General features: G+C 46.4%; 1 protein-coding gene across 3 annotated transcripts in view; it reads right to left on the bottom strand.

Annotated features, from left to right (window-relative positions):
* APOO (apolipoprotein O) overlaps positions 1–13,773 on the bottom strand; it is a 38,681-nt gene that overhangs the window by 17,708 nt on the left and 7,200 nt on the right. For all 3 annotated transcript variants that reach the window (XM_048493420.1, XM_048493419.1, XM_048493418.1), the window contains exon 4: positions 4,989–5,043. In XM_048493420.1, the coding sequence (XP_048349377.1) occupies positions 4,989–5,043 (55 nt within the window). The remainder of the gene's footprint in view (positions 1–4,988; positions 5,044–13,773) is intronic.

Raw genomic sequence — 13,773 nt, 5'->3', positions numbered from 1 at the left:
TGATAGCACTGACCCTTGTAGCGTGTATGTGAAGTTTGGATTTTTTGCCCCTATGTGCATCACTTTGCATTTTGCTACATTGAACTGCATTTGCCATTTCTTAGCCAACTCACCTAATTTATCAAGGTCCACTTGGAGCTCTTCACAATCCTTTGTGGTTCTCACCACCCTACATAATTTGGTATCATCTGCAAACTTGGCCACCACACTACCCACCCCTACTTCCAGGTCATTTATGAATAGGTTAAAGAGCACTGGTCCCAAAACAGATCCTTGGGGGACACCACTCCCTACATCTCTCCATTGTGAGAACTTCCCATTTATACCCACCCTTTGTTTCCTGTTCCTCAACCAGTTTTTAATCCATAGAAGGACTTTTCCTCTTATTCCTTCATTGCTGAGTTTTCTCAACAGTCTCTGGTGAGGAACTTTGTCAAAAGCCTTTTGGAAATCCATAAGCATAAGCATAAGCATAAGCATTTTTATTGTCATTGTGCACGCACAACGAAATTTACAGCAGCATTCCTCGATGCACACAATTTCAGACTCATACATCGTCCTCACTTTCCCCTTCCTCCACCCATCCCTACACAGCCCCAAATACATCAATATGAAGCAGTGGAGTTTAGCATAGCCACAGCTCTAGAGTAGAAGCTGTCTCTAAGCCTCTTTGTCCTAGTTCTGAGGGCCCTGTCATCGTCTGGCTAGAATGGTAACAGTCTCAAAAAGAGAGTGTACTGGATGAGATGGGTCCCCTCAGAATATTTTGGGCTTTATTTAGGCTTCGGGAATTATAGATTTCTTCCAAGGAGGGAAGAGGGCAGCCGATAATCCTTTGTGCAGTAGTGATCACCCTTTGGAGTGCCTTCCTATTCGCCACTGTGCAACTGGAGAACCATACACAGATGCAGTAGGTTAGGACACTCTCTATAGCACAGCGGTAAAAGGACACCAGAAGTTTTCCATCTAGTTGTTGCTTCCTTAAAAGTCTCAGAAAGTACAGTCTTTGCTGGGCTTTCTTAACCACCGCGGCAGTCCACTGGTTCCTGATAAGTGTGCCTGATAAGAAAAAGGGCTTTGAGTGCCTTGTCCTTTCTCTGAAACTGCCTTCAATAAAACAAATCCACCAGAAGTACCACAAAAAGTGCAGCTACCACAGCTGCCTTTGTTGTATTGTGATTCCCACCGAATAGGGCCTAGAGTTAATCAATCATAATCTAGGAAATAAAATGTAGAGTTTGGTTGTTTTCTCTGGAATTACTTAACAACTGAAATGCTATTTTTTTCTTTTTAATTTTTTCCTTTAATTTCCAAGATAACTGGGGGTTTTACCTATAACATTTTATATATAATGACAGGCTACTATGGAGTGCTGCATGTTAGCTGCATGCCAGTAATGTATATCAATTTATTTGCAAGGCTGTAATTAATTTTTTAAAAAATCCCAAAAAGGAGTCCCTTGTCATACTGACTGACTTGGCACATGATTGGATTCTTGAGGATTCGATACACCCAGGTTGCGTATTATCAAAATGGTAGAATAAGAAACGATTCAGTGAATTTGCAAGGCAAAAAACTTGAAATAAAAGAACAATTTCCTAGGACAGTGGTGGCGAACCCATGGCACGGGTGCCAGAGGTGGCACTCAGAGCTCTCTCTGTGGGCACGCACAAAACTGAGTCACCCTCACACACACACACATCTAAGCTGGCCTGGGCCGCTGGGCTTGATTATTAGCATTAAACCTAAGACCTAATTTTGCGTAAGCAGTGTAGGTAACCCTGTTAACCCCCCAGATTTTCATGTGAAGAACTAAAGTGCAATCCTTTACCTGAGAGTAAGCTCAGCTGCTGGCAATGGGGCTTGCTTCTGAGTAAGCCCTCCTAGGGTCATGATTCACCCATTGGGAGAGTTGCATGGTTTCTTCAAAGCAAAGCCACCGACAACCACCAAGCTTGCTCCCGAGTAACACATGCCTCTGATCGAACTATTTTTTAAAAACTAAAACCTCAGTATTCAGGTTAAATAGCCGTGTTGGCACTTTGCAATAAATAAGTGGGTTTGGGGTGGCAGTTTGGGCACTCGATCTCGAAAAGGTTCGCCACCATTGTCCTAGGATATAACTTGGCTGCCTTACAAGTTGATCAAATCATTTCTTGTTCTACTATAATAGAAAATAGCATGAGAAAAATCTTTGTTTACTTCTGTCTATCATCTCTCCTTTTGCCTGAAGCATGCATTCAACTGTTTCCAAGACAGCTATGCTGCCATTTTGTAAACAGTAATGCACAAATGACAGAAAAATACAGTATAGTGTAGACAAAACATTTTGTTATAATAATGAGGACAAGGCTTGTATTTTGGGTAGTTTACCCTCCCTCCATAATAGTAATACTATTTTTCGCAATGAACAGTATAACAGAATTAGAGAAAAGAAAATTGAAATTGTACAAGATGCAAACAAATACAAAAAATACACTATAAGGAACCAACTGCCATATCACTGTTTATAAAAGCTCATAAATCAGTAGTTTACTTAGTGTGTAAGGTGATCTCTTGATACAAAAGCTTATTAGTGAACATATTACTTAACAAGTAAAGTGAGAATAATGTAGAACCCAAATCCAGAGAACTAAGTCAATCTCTTGCAACTGTTAATATGCAGTAAAGTTGAAAAAATAGGATGTTTCATAAAAGGGGTATATATATGAATACAAAGTATTAAATTATATACAGTCATTGCATCTTCAGTGCATTAATGCTAGTTGTCTACTTTAAACTCCATCTACCTCTAAGTTAGTGGACTAACAAGATGAGCACATCTGTTTGTAATTTATTCTTTATAACCTGGTGCAATCCCTATATGGATAGAACACTGCATCAGCAACCAGTGCCATACTGATTATTTCAAAGAGACCAGGAACACATCTTAAAATTGCTAAGCTTACATTGTCCAGTGTGGTAAGTGAATCCATGGTGATAGTCTGTATGCTCAAGTTGTTTGTGCAATTATATAAAAAGTATTGATGACCTTATTTGCCTTGTAGAATACTATATACTCTGATAAAGACTATCAAAACAGGATAGAACGGATAGCCTGTTTGTTGCTTGTTTACTTGAAATTCACCGTGCCTTATACTGCTCAGATATAGGAGTCCAAAATTTTTTCCAGCACATTTTGCTGCTGAAAGAAGCCCCCCTCAACTTATACAGCCCGAGTGAGGTGTATTTTTTAAAAAAATATTTTTAGGGTTTTGCTTTATCACCTCCAGGGGCACAGTTTTTAGGGCTGGCGGCACCACAATTTCAGCTGAAGACTATCATCCAGGGTGACACTCCTCGATGATATCGAAGCCAGAATTTGGTGAAGTTTGGTTCAGGGGGGTCCCAAAGTTATGTGGACTAGGCCCCAAGGTGCCCCATCCCCCATTGTTTCCAATGGGAGCCTAATAATGAAAATGGGGACTACAACTGCTTTGAGGGGTCCATAACTTTGGACCCCTTTGAACCAAACTTCACTAAACCTGGGATTGTATCATCAGGGATAATCTCTTTACTTGGATACTCGAAGCCATGTTGGTGATGTTTGGTTCAGGGGGTCCAAAGTTATGGACCCCCAAAGTGGAGTGCTCCTATCCCCCACTGTTTCCAATCGGATAGAGCTTAATAGGTAGATGGGAGCTTACCACTTTTACGTGGGTCCATAACATTGGATCCTGAGACCAAACTTCACTATCAAAACCTGGGTTGGTGTATCACTCAGGAGAGTCTCCTAAAGATACTCTGGAAATGTTGGGTACCAAGCTAACATAAACATTCCTCCCCTGACAGGCACCCTCAAATTTTCCCCAGATTCTCCCTTTAAATCATGCCCCCCCCGCGCCTCTCTAGGAGGTGGATTTGGACGAAGGGGAGAATCAGGGCTTACAGAGCTAGTTTACTGTTTTTCTTTGAAATAAATATTCAAAAAAATTTAATCTACTGATGCCTCAATTAATTTAATTTTACTGGTATCTATTTTTATTTTTGAAATTTACCAGTAGCTGCTGCATTTCCCACCCTCGACTTATACGCGAGTCAATACATTTTCCCAGTTTTTTGTGGTAAAATTAGGTGCCTCGACTTATATGCAGGTTGACTTATACACGAGTATATATGGTAAATTATAAAAAGTTTGACTGCATGTGTAGTACTGGAGTCCTTACAGCTGCTTTGGGGGCGGAAAAGCAGTTAACCAAGAAGCAAGGCTCTCTTTGCCTGTATTGCCAGACTTTGTAAAGCTTTGTTTTTATTTATGTTTACTTTATGTCCTAGAAGGATTATGAAAAGGCAGCACTAGTTTCCTTGCTATGCAAAGTTAGCAACAGAGTGTTCATCCAACTTGAGAGCAGCAAATAGCCCCCCCATCAAGACTATTTTCCCCTCTATATGTATTTTTAGAGCTTTATGGCAATATACTATTCATACACAATTTAATTTTGTTAAAGTATGGCTAGCGCACTGCAACAGCAAAATAAAGGACATACAGTATATTGGAAAAACCAATAGTTCAAAAAGATTAGCTCAGTTTCAGTTGGTAAGCTATGATTTGGACCTTGAGAATAAAGAACAACATTCTTTAGAAGTCCTAATGTCTTAAAGAAAGTTGACAACTTCATAGTTGAAGACTCAAATTTATATAACTACCCACAGATTGAACTAAGGAGAATGCTTTGTGCAGTCAGTCTGAACATCTACAACCGAACAAGCAACAAGTCATCTGAAGAATCCAATTATTTTAAATGTCCTTCACATGATCCTTGTACATTGTTCTACTCTCATCTGAAGGCAGAACATATGACAACATTTAACATTATAATTCAGTGAGTCATAAATAGTGAATTAAATAGGGAAACATTCAACATAATTGCAATTTTACAACACATAATGCTGCATTAAAATCTTGTTGCCTGATGACACCTGGAGGCTTTTTTAAAACAAGATCTTACCTTTACTGTATTCCACTGCTTTTTCTGCTCTGGGCATGACTTTGCCATAAACATTCTAAGGCGGGAGGGAGGAGGAGAGAATTCATGAAATAACAAATTTGTTGTAAACATCCAATAACATATAATTTATTCAAAGAAATTTAAGCCAAAGTTTTTATTGAAAGATTCATATGAAGTCTCTGTATTATAAACATAAATACTGTTAGTGCTGTTCTCACCCTTCAAGCAACGTGAAGTGGCATCTAGCGATTCCTTATGTCCTGAGTGCTATTTGCTGTGCAGGCACAGTCTTATTTTTAGGATTGCACCCAGAACATACTGCAAAACTAACTCAGCAAGAATCTTTCTGTAGTGTATGCTGCTTGCACTTCTGGCACAATTGTCCAGACTGAATGGATCAATTCCTGTTCCTATGCTCCTTTGCTATGTCATAAAACCTGTCTTATCCTATCAGTTTAACCAAGTATTTCAATATGCCAAGAGAACGACCCATTGGGTACTCACCGTGAAGGGGTCTTCTGGTGGATGACGTGAGGCCATCTCGTTCGGGTTTTCTTTGCTCTTGATTAAGGAGGCAGGAACCAACTTTTGGCTACTCCCACTTGCGTCGTAGCGCCCTCTACAACCCAGTATCTGAGTGCCGGGCGAAGCCATGTGTAACATATATGCAACAAAACACCAACAGGAACATAGAAAACGACCTAACTTAAAACAGGTCAACAACTATTCTAGGAGTGGCTAGTATTGTAGTAGGCTCTCCAAATTAGTAGAGGAAGTGATGGCTATTCCAACTGGGAGGGGAGTTCCCCTACAGCTGGGAAAAGAACACACATGATGGGGGAGAAAAAACCAACAGGGTGGGCCGAGACGGCCTCACGTCATCCACCAGAAGACCCCTTCCTTGGTGAGGTAAATTCCCAATGGGGTCGATTCTAGTGGATGCTGCGTGAGGCCGATCTCATTCTGGACTTCTAGAGCAGTATTGCTGTCCCCAATGGGATTTGGGCTGTTTAATCCCCTAAGATGTGTTTGAGGGATGCGTCTGCCAAAGGATGCCTGAACTGCATCTATTGAGGACATCCTATAGTGACGTACGAAGGAGGAGGGGGAGGCCCAAGTGGCCGCTCTACATATCTCCTCCAAGGGTATCTGTTTGAGCAATGCAGCATTTGCTGCAGTGCCACGCGTAGAGTGAGCGGTGATCCCCCTTGGGATCGGGAGATTGCTTGCCCTGTGGGCTTCCATAATGCATGTCCTGATATTAGAGCTTATGGCTGCCGTGGACATGGGCTCTCCTAGCCTAGGAGGAGGCGACACATTAATGAAAAGGCTCCTCAGTCGTTCTTGGAGATTGTTCAAATGCCGAATTAGAAAAAAGCTTTTAGGGAGCGTCTGACATCAAGGTGATGTCAGAGCCGTTCCCTGGGGGGCCCTGGGTCCGGACGGAAATTTGGGAGGGCCACCTCCTGTCTAATATGGAAGCTGCAATCCACCTTGGGCCTAAAGGGTGGGGGTCAGCATTGAGGTTTCAACCTTATCCGGAAAGAATTGGCATAGAGGTTAGGGTTAGTAGAGAGCCTTGATCTCCTCAAACCCGCTCAATGGTAGAGTATTAATGGCCACCAGGAATAGAAGCTTCATTCTAAGCCACCTAAGGTGAATGGAAGCTCGAAGGGTGACCTAGTGAGCGCATCCAAGACGGTGTTTAAGCGCCATGTAGGGAATCTATGGACTACTGGCGGTTGGGAAAGTTTGACCCCTCTGAGGAATTTCTGGATGTCTGGATGGACAGTGATGGAACTCCCTCCCACCTTTGGAAGGACCCATTGGCCATAGGAGCTGGGCCAGCTGGCGTCTAGGAGTGTGGCACTTCTGAGTCCCGCCCTTGTATGGCCAACCCTCCTGGAGGAAATTTAGGATAGCAGAAAGCGGTGGGTTGTTCAGGGGTCCAAAGCTCTTGCGCCTGCATCCCATCTGGGACAAAGGCCTTCCAGGACAGAATTGCTTAGATCCCTTATGGTGGACTTCTCCTCGTGCCCCATTAGGCATGGTGTTGACTACCTCCTCGGAGTAGCCTACCCTCTCCCTTCAGCCTGCATGCTCCTCTCAACAGCCAAGGGCCGGTCCGAAGCAATGATGTCGCCCACTGGATCTGGGGTGCAGGATGGGACCTTGTGACAGTAGAGATCCGGGGACCGCACTGGGAGACCGAGGAAGGGAGGGGAAATGCTCTAGTTCCCTGGATGGATTGAGGAATAACCAGGGCCTCGCGGGGGGGGCCAGTGCAAGAGGCTGGGCTACCAGAATCAGTAGCCTCCTCTCCAGCTGGACCCGGTGCTTAGGAGACCTGGGAATGGACCGAGATGAATGGGCGGCCGAGCGTATAGGCCTTCTGGCCAGTCTGCCCGTCCAGGGCGTTGGGTCCCCAGTGCCAGAGGGTGGGTGGGAAAATCTGGAAAGAAAAGCACTTCAGGACCTGTCGGCCTTTTCCTGAGACGCAGGGCAGAGGTCTATCAGCTGGGGTGTCCGAACCTCTGCTGACTGATGCGAAGCTGGAGAAGATGGTTGGGTTCAGACTCCCACTCCGACTCCCGGATCTCTTTGGATCTGGCTGCCTGAGACCTTAACTCGGCCTCCGTGTTCAGGGAAGGCCCTTGATGTGCCTCTGCTCTCTATGGACGCCTTAGGTTTTAGCTCTGCCCCATGTGGAGAGGATCTTGAATGCCTCCCTGTGGAGGGTTGATGACCTTTACCCGGCCTGATGGTTCAGGTAACACTTTGCTGAGATGTTGTCCGTGTGGATGATCACGTGCGCTTGACGGAGCTGCCTCTGGAAGTGTTTGAGAGCCAGGAATATGGCTCTGATCTCAAGCACGTTGATGGGTAGAGATTGCATTCTGGCCGACCACGTTCCCTGAACGTAGAGATGACCTAGCTTTTCCCCCCAGCCCGATAGGCTGGCATCCGTGAATATGTGTTGAGGGTCCGGAACCGTGAAGACCTTGCCCTCCGTCCAGAGGTGTTTCCCGAGCGAGAGCCACCCTCTCCTAGGAGCTGAACCTCCACTGCGGGCTGGTGGTGAGCTCGAATCTCAGGGGCGGGTCCCTTCTGAGGGATGATCTGTTTTGGCAAACGGGCCCAGAGGGACTAGAAGAGGCCACTAAGGCGTGGGCCCTGACCCATTGGACCATGTCCATGGTGGATAGTAGGAGGCCTAAAAGACTCGCCAGTTGGAGAAGATTGCACTGTCTGCACTTGAGGGTCTGAGAGACTGTCTGCAGAATCTTCGCGACCTTGTTGTCTGGCACCGATAACTTGCAGTCGATAGTGCTGATCTTGGCTCCCAGATGTTCCGTGGTCTGGGCTACTTGGAGGCAGAGTTGAGCCTGCTTCTTCCTCCCTGATTACGACAATGAAGCCCGTTGCCTACAGTAGCCAGAATCTGTTGTTAACTAGGGCTACATCCCACTCACCGCTCGTCTCTTGATCTCGAGAATGGATCAGTATGTCGAAATCCGAAGTATGGGTATAGAGTGAATGCCGCACTGGCTCCCTGAAGAGGGAAATTGGGGCTGACTAGCACCTTAGGTGATATGAAACACCTGGGGGACGGTGGCCAGCCGAAAGAACAACGCTACATATTGGAAGTCTTGCAGCTGGTCTATGTAAAGCAGAAGCTTGAAGGGAACCGTTGGTGAGCCCTGTGTATTGGGAATGTGCAGATGGGCTTCTGCCAAGTCCAGAGAGAGGAGTAAAGGGGAAGTCGATCGGCGCTGGATCATCATCTCCATGGTAGACCTGAGGAGATTCCATCGAGATTTGGGAACCTCCTGGGGTGCCCGTTGATGTGTTTCAAGTTGAGGGATAGATCTGGCTTCCCCGTTCTAACTGCTTAGGAACAATGAAAGAAAAGTGGGAGTAGGTACCCCCCCTTGAATCGTTGTTCCAAGAGGTACTGGTAGGGATAGCCCTGATATCTAGCAGATGTTGGACCTCGCGGCTGTCCAACTTGAGATTGCCTTGGAGGGATTGTGGCTGACGGATTTGATGGGAGATGAGAATTATCTCACTTGGCCATGATGCTGAATTCCAAGGATTTACCCTCTCACGCGAGACTACCTCCCTGACCCAGAAATGCGTCCACGTGGCACCTCCCTTGCGGACTGAAGGCCAGCAGACGGGCTCCTATGGGAAGATCTGGGCAGTCATGCCTTGTTTCCGCCAGATTCCGCAGGCGAGGGAAGCCCACTTGCCACAACTTACTAGTCTGTCTAAAGTCCAATGTACTCTTGCGAAAGGAGGGTTAGTGCGTGCCAAGGCTGCACCTTCTGGCACAATGTCTCTACCTGTGTCTTGAAAGGATGGTCCTGTAGGACAGAAAGGACTGCCCTAGGGAGTAGAATTTGGATTTGTCTGCCCGGACATATTTGGGCATGGTGCTTTTTTATTATGCTTTTGTGTCAACCAGGATGCGGTCCAGCTCTGAGCCGAACAAGGCCTTGGCCTCAAAGGAGTCAAAGAGCTGGACACCACCATCTTGGAATCGTCGTGTCCGCCTGCCAAGGCTTGAGCCAAAGGGCTGACAGGACCACTTTGAAAGCGGTAGCCATGGTGCGTGAGAGAGGTTAGGAGCAGAGAGCATCTAGGAGTTAGCATCAGCCAGGAAGGAAACAGCCAGAACCTGGCAGCTCCGCTCCCTCCCTGATCCCCTGGTTCTTCCTGGTGGGATGCAGCATATTCGAGAACGGCCGGTTGAGACCAGAACAATGGCGGCTCTGGCTACCGTGGCTGCGGGTGCAAGGATCCTGGAGGACATGGCCAAGCCTTCGTGCACCCTGCGTAAAAGGTGATCCGCCTTTTTATCCAGCGGGTCCTTAATGAAGCCCTCCCCATCCCTGTAAACCAGTCCCCCTGACTGTATGGCTGACACGGGCCCGTCCACTAAAGGGGTCTTAGTCAGGAAGGAAAGGTGGGGGGGGGATCAAGTAAGTTTTCTTGAATACCGAGGGAAATCCCTTGTTTGAGGCTGGGGTGGCCCACTCCTTTCTGTATTTCCTCTCGAATAACTCTGGGAGCGGGAAAAACTTTTCACCCTCCTCCTCCTTGGGGAAACTGGAGGCCAGGCCCTTGGGGCATCCCTTTATGGCCTTAGCTTTCTTCTCTGAGGGGTCTTCCGCGTCCGCGGAATCGTGCAGCTCCAAAGCTGCAATGGTTTTAGATAAGAGATATGAGACATCCTCCACCTTAAAAAGCCTGTGGGACTGCTCGCTGGGCTCTGCTGTAGGGGCCTCTGTGTCTGAGAAATGATCAGAGTCAACCAGCTCTCCCTCACTGACGAAGCTACTGTCTGAATAGGGAGAAAGATTGCGCCAGAGTCTGTCTCTCTTGGCCCTGCGTGGTGACTGTGATCTGCCCCTGAGTACAAGTGAGCCCTCTGCGGCTGGGAGGGGGGAACACTGGGGAGCCCGTGGCCCACCTCCCCTCCCTGATGGGAGTCCCTTCATTATGGCTACAGAGAAGGCTTGTCGGGGTTGAAATTAAGCCCGATTCAAGCGCCCGAGGCTGGCCTGGGGACACCTTGGCCTTGCACTCGCCTCCCCTCTCCCTCTTGCCTGCAGCGTAATGGGATGTGGATGGCGCTAAAACCTCCGGCTGTCTGAGGCAGCTGACGCAGCGTGAGGTTGCTACCAAAAGGCGCCGGTGGCGGCTGCGCGATCTCGCTGCACTAACTCCATCCCGCGTGCGCTCGAGCGGCTGCGGCGGCCTGGGCAGGGCTCTGCCGAAGAGGATCAGCTGGCTCCCGCTCATCTGAGCGGGAGCTCCCTTCAGCGAGGACCCACCGGCCAAGCTTTCACAGACTCGCGCTGGAGTCCCTAGCAGCTCGTCTTCTCTCCCAGCCCTCACGGCTGTGCACGAGGAGGAAGGCTCTTACGCTGCTACCCGAGTGTTTACCGGACTGATCTTGAAAGAGTTGGCTCTGAAGTGGCGGGGAGAAGGGTGCGGAACGGCTGATTCCCTCAGCCATGATGGCGGCGTCCGTTTTGGCGGGAAGTAGGCCTCGCCACACAAACACCCTTTCAACCGCACAGAAACACAACTAGTACTTGGTAGGGGATGGTAGACGAACAATCACACGAAAGGAAACAGAACAAGACGATCACAAGCACTCAAAACTCACAAACAATCGATCAGAACAAAGGAGCCTACTGAGGAACCTGCTCTCCCGTAGCAAGGCAGGAAGATACTAGGTTGTCCAGAGAGGCCTTCTGAAGCTGCTTGAAGTGGGAGTTGGCCAAAAGTTGGTTCCACCTCCTTAACTCAAGAGCAGAGAAAACCCAGGCAGCAGAGGCTGACCTCCACGGCATCCACTAGAACCTTACTAAAATGGATACTGTTTAACACAGCTTGAATGCTGTCCTCAAGCACTCCAACAATGCAAGCCCCTTACATTTTATACTAGCACAGCACTTTCTGGCTCAGACAGTGCGTTTTTGTTGCATCAACGCTTACAACACAGATAAAGAGAACCTTCTCATAACTGGCCAGTTTAATTATGTGAGGTAAAACATCTGTAGCTAAAATTAAATGAATGCTAGAATCCTGGCCAGCAACTAATTTTGAAACTTTAAAGAGTCAATGTGTGTTAGCCTAGTGTACACACAGCAAAGAACTTCACTAACATCTCATTATTATAGTTCATACTCTCCCTAAGCTTCTGTTTTGCCTTCTGATAGCTAACTGGAAAGACTGGGAAGCCATACCAGAGTAGGGATGTGTGGTCTGATAAACAGGACCCCAGAATATACCCCCCAAAAAACCTTATTTGTATTTTTCAGATACTTCTGAATACTCATCAGAGAATCTCTGCCAAAGCCAGTAACTCCAGTCCTGAATACATCTGGATATATTTGTGCATTTTCAGAGCCAGCAATTTAAACTTTAAACCTCTCAAAGGCAGCTTGTTTTCTTTTTCTTTTGCATGTTTCCCAGGAAACGGGGTCGGGAGAGAAACAGATCTCACAGGCAAGTGGGATCACATGTTAGGGAGAACCGATGTTAGTGTGTCTGTTAGTGTCTTACAGACTTGCCTAGCTGTCTCTGGTTCTACTGGGCTTCTGTGGATTAAAAATGATTTTGTTGGCCTTACAAAAGCGCCCCCTTGTTGACATTAGTTCTGCTGGGCTTCTGTGGACTTTGATTCTGCTGGGATTTCCTGGTTCTGCATTAGTTACTTGGACTTGTTGGTTCTGCCTGCTTTCTTCTGGCTTCTGGTCTGCTTCCTTCTGACTTCTGGTCTGCTCTGCTTGCTTTTGAGTGCTTGCTTAGTATTTTCCCAGGAGAAAGTGTGAAGTTTTTTGCTTCCCCTTATAGAAAACCATTAGCTTAAAAAAATAGCCCCTCAAGCCATTTAAAAAGATTCCCCATAAGGAGTGATGGAACTGAATAATATTAGATCTTCCCAGTGGTGGGATACAAAAATTTTAATAACAGGTTCCTATGGTGGTGGGATTCAAACAGTGGCGGCGCCGCACACACGCTCCTCCAGTCCCTATTGGGCAGGGAGGTTGCTTTAATAACCCCTTCTCGGCACTCAGAAAAAAATTAGTAACCACTTCTAGAGAAGTGGTGAGAACTGGTTGGATCCCACCTCTGGATCTCCCCACCCCCCGCAAAAAAAAACACCCCAGATTCAAATACCAAACAGGTATTTGGAACCTGAGTTACTGGACACATTGATATTTTTAGCTGCCTGATATCTGGAAAACACTGTTGTTTTTTTCAAGGTGCACACCCCTCAGAGCAGCCACTTTCACATGAAGACATTATCCGATTTTGGGATAATCATTTTGAATCCTATTTTTTTTAATAAAAAGAAAGACAGAATCTTTTCAAAGACGGCACTTTCAGATGGGTTCTTTAAACTGTATGCATAGCACATTTGGATCAGATTTTTTAAATTTCAGGTGGCATCTTCCTGTAATCCCTGACTTTTTTGTTGTTTCCCCTCAGTTTTGCACTATATTGATATATTATATGAAAAACTGCTTCAGTTTAAACGAACTATAGAAAACTAGTGGGAAAAGTAAAGTGGCTCATTAAAAAAAGTCTACAAACAATTCCGATAGCATCTCCCGCAATTTGGAAATGCAATCACACAACAAAAGCTGAAAAGAGGTGACTTCACACAAAAATGGACCATGCCTCCATTTAAAAAATGGACATTTGCCCTTTAAGATATTTGAAATGAAAAACTATACCACTATCAGAACTGGCAACAATTTAAAGAAATGCTCTCTGACAGGGGCGTAATGAGGCAAACTGTAGCCCTGGGCAAAACCTGAGTTGGATGCCCCCCCCCCAATGGGCGGCCACCCCACCACGACTAAAAAATTTTTTTGCACCAGGACATTGGTGCCTGCAGGGAGTGCAGTTTTAGACATATCAGCACCAAAATTTCAGCGTATCAGCAGGAGACTGTCCTTATGCTACCCCCCAAGTTTGGTGAGGTTTGGTTCAAGGAGTCCAAAGTTATGGACTCCCAAAGGGGGTGCCCCCATTGTTTCCAATGGGAGCTAATAGGAGATAGGGGTTACAGTTTTGAGGTCCCATAACTTTGGCCCCAGCCCAAACTACTTGAAGCCTGAGGGGAAATTTATCATATGGGCAACTTCTGAATGAGACCCTAGAAGTTTTGAGACTGTACCTTCCAAATGCCCCCCCCCCCAGCCTACAGCCCCATTGGCAACAACACAGAAAACTCAATGCAGAACAAAGATTCTTGGGC

The sequence above is a fragment of the Sphaerodactylus townsendi genome, linkage group LG04 (assembly GCF_021028975.2).
Source record: "Sphaerodactylus townsendi isolate TG3544 linkage group LG04, MPM_Stown_v2.3, whole genome shotgun sequence".
Classification (NCBI taxonomy): Eukaryota; Metazoa; Chordata; class Lepidosauria; order Squamata; family Sphaerodactylidae; genus Sphaerodactylus; species Sphaerodactylus townsendi.
The sequence above is the reverse complement of the archived record's forward strand: the minus strand, read 5'-3'. Positions and strand labels throughout refer to the sequence as shown.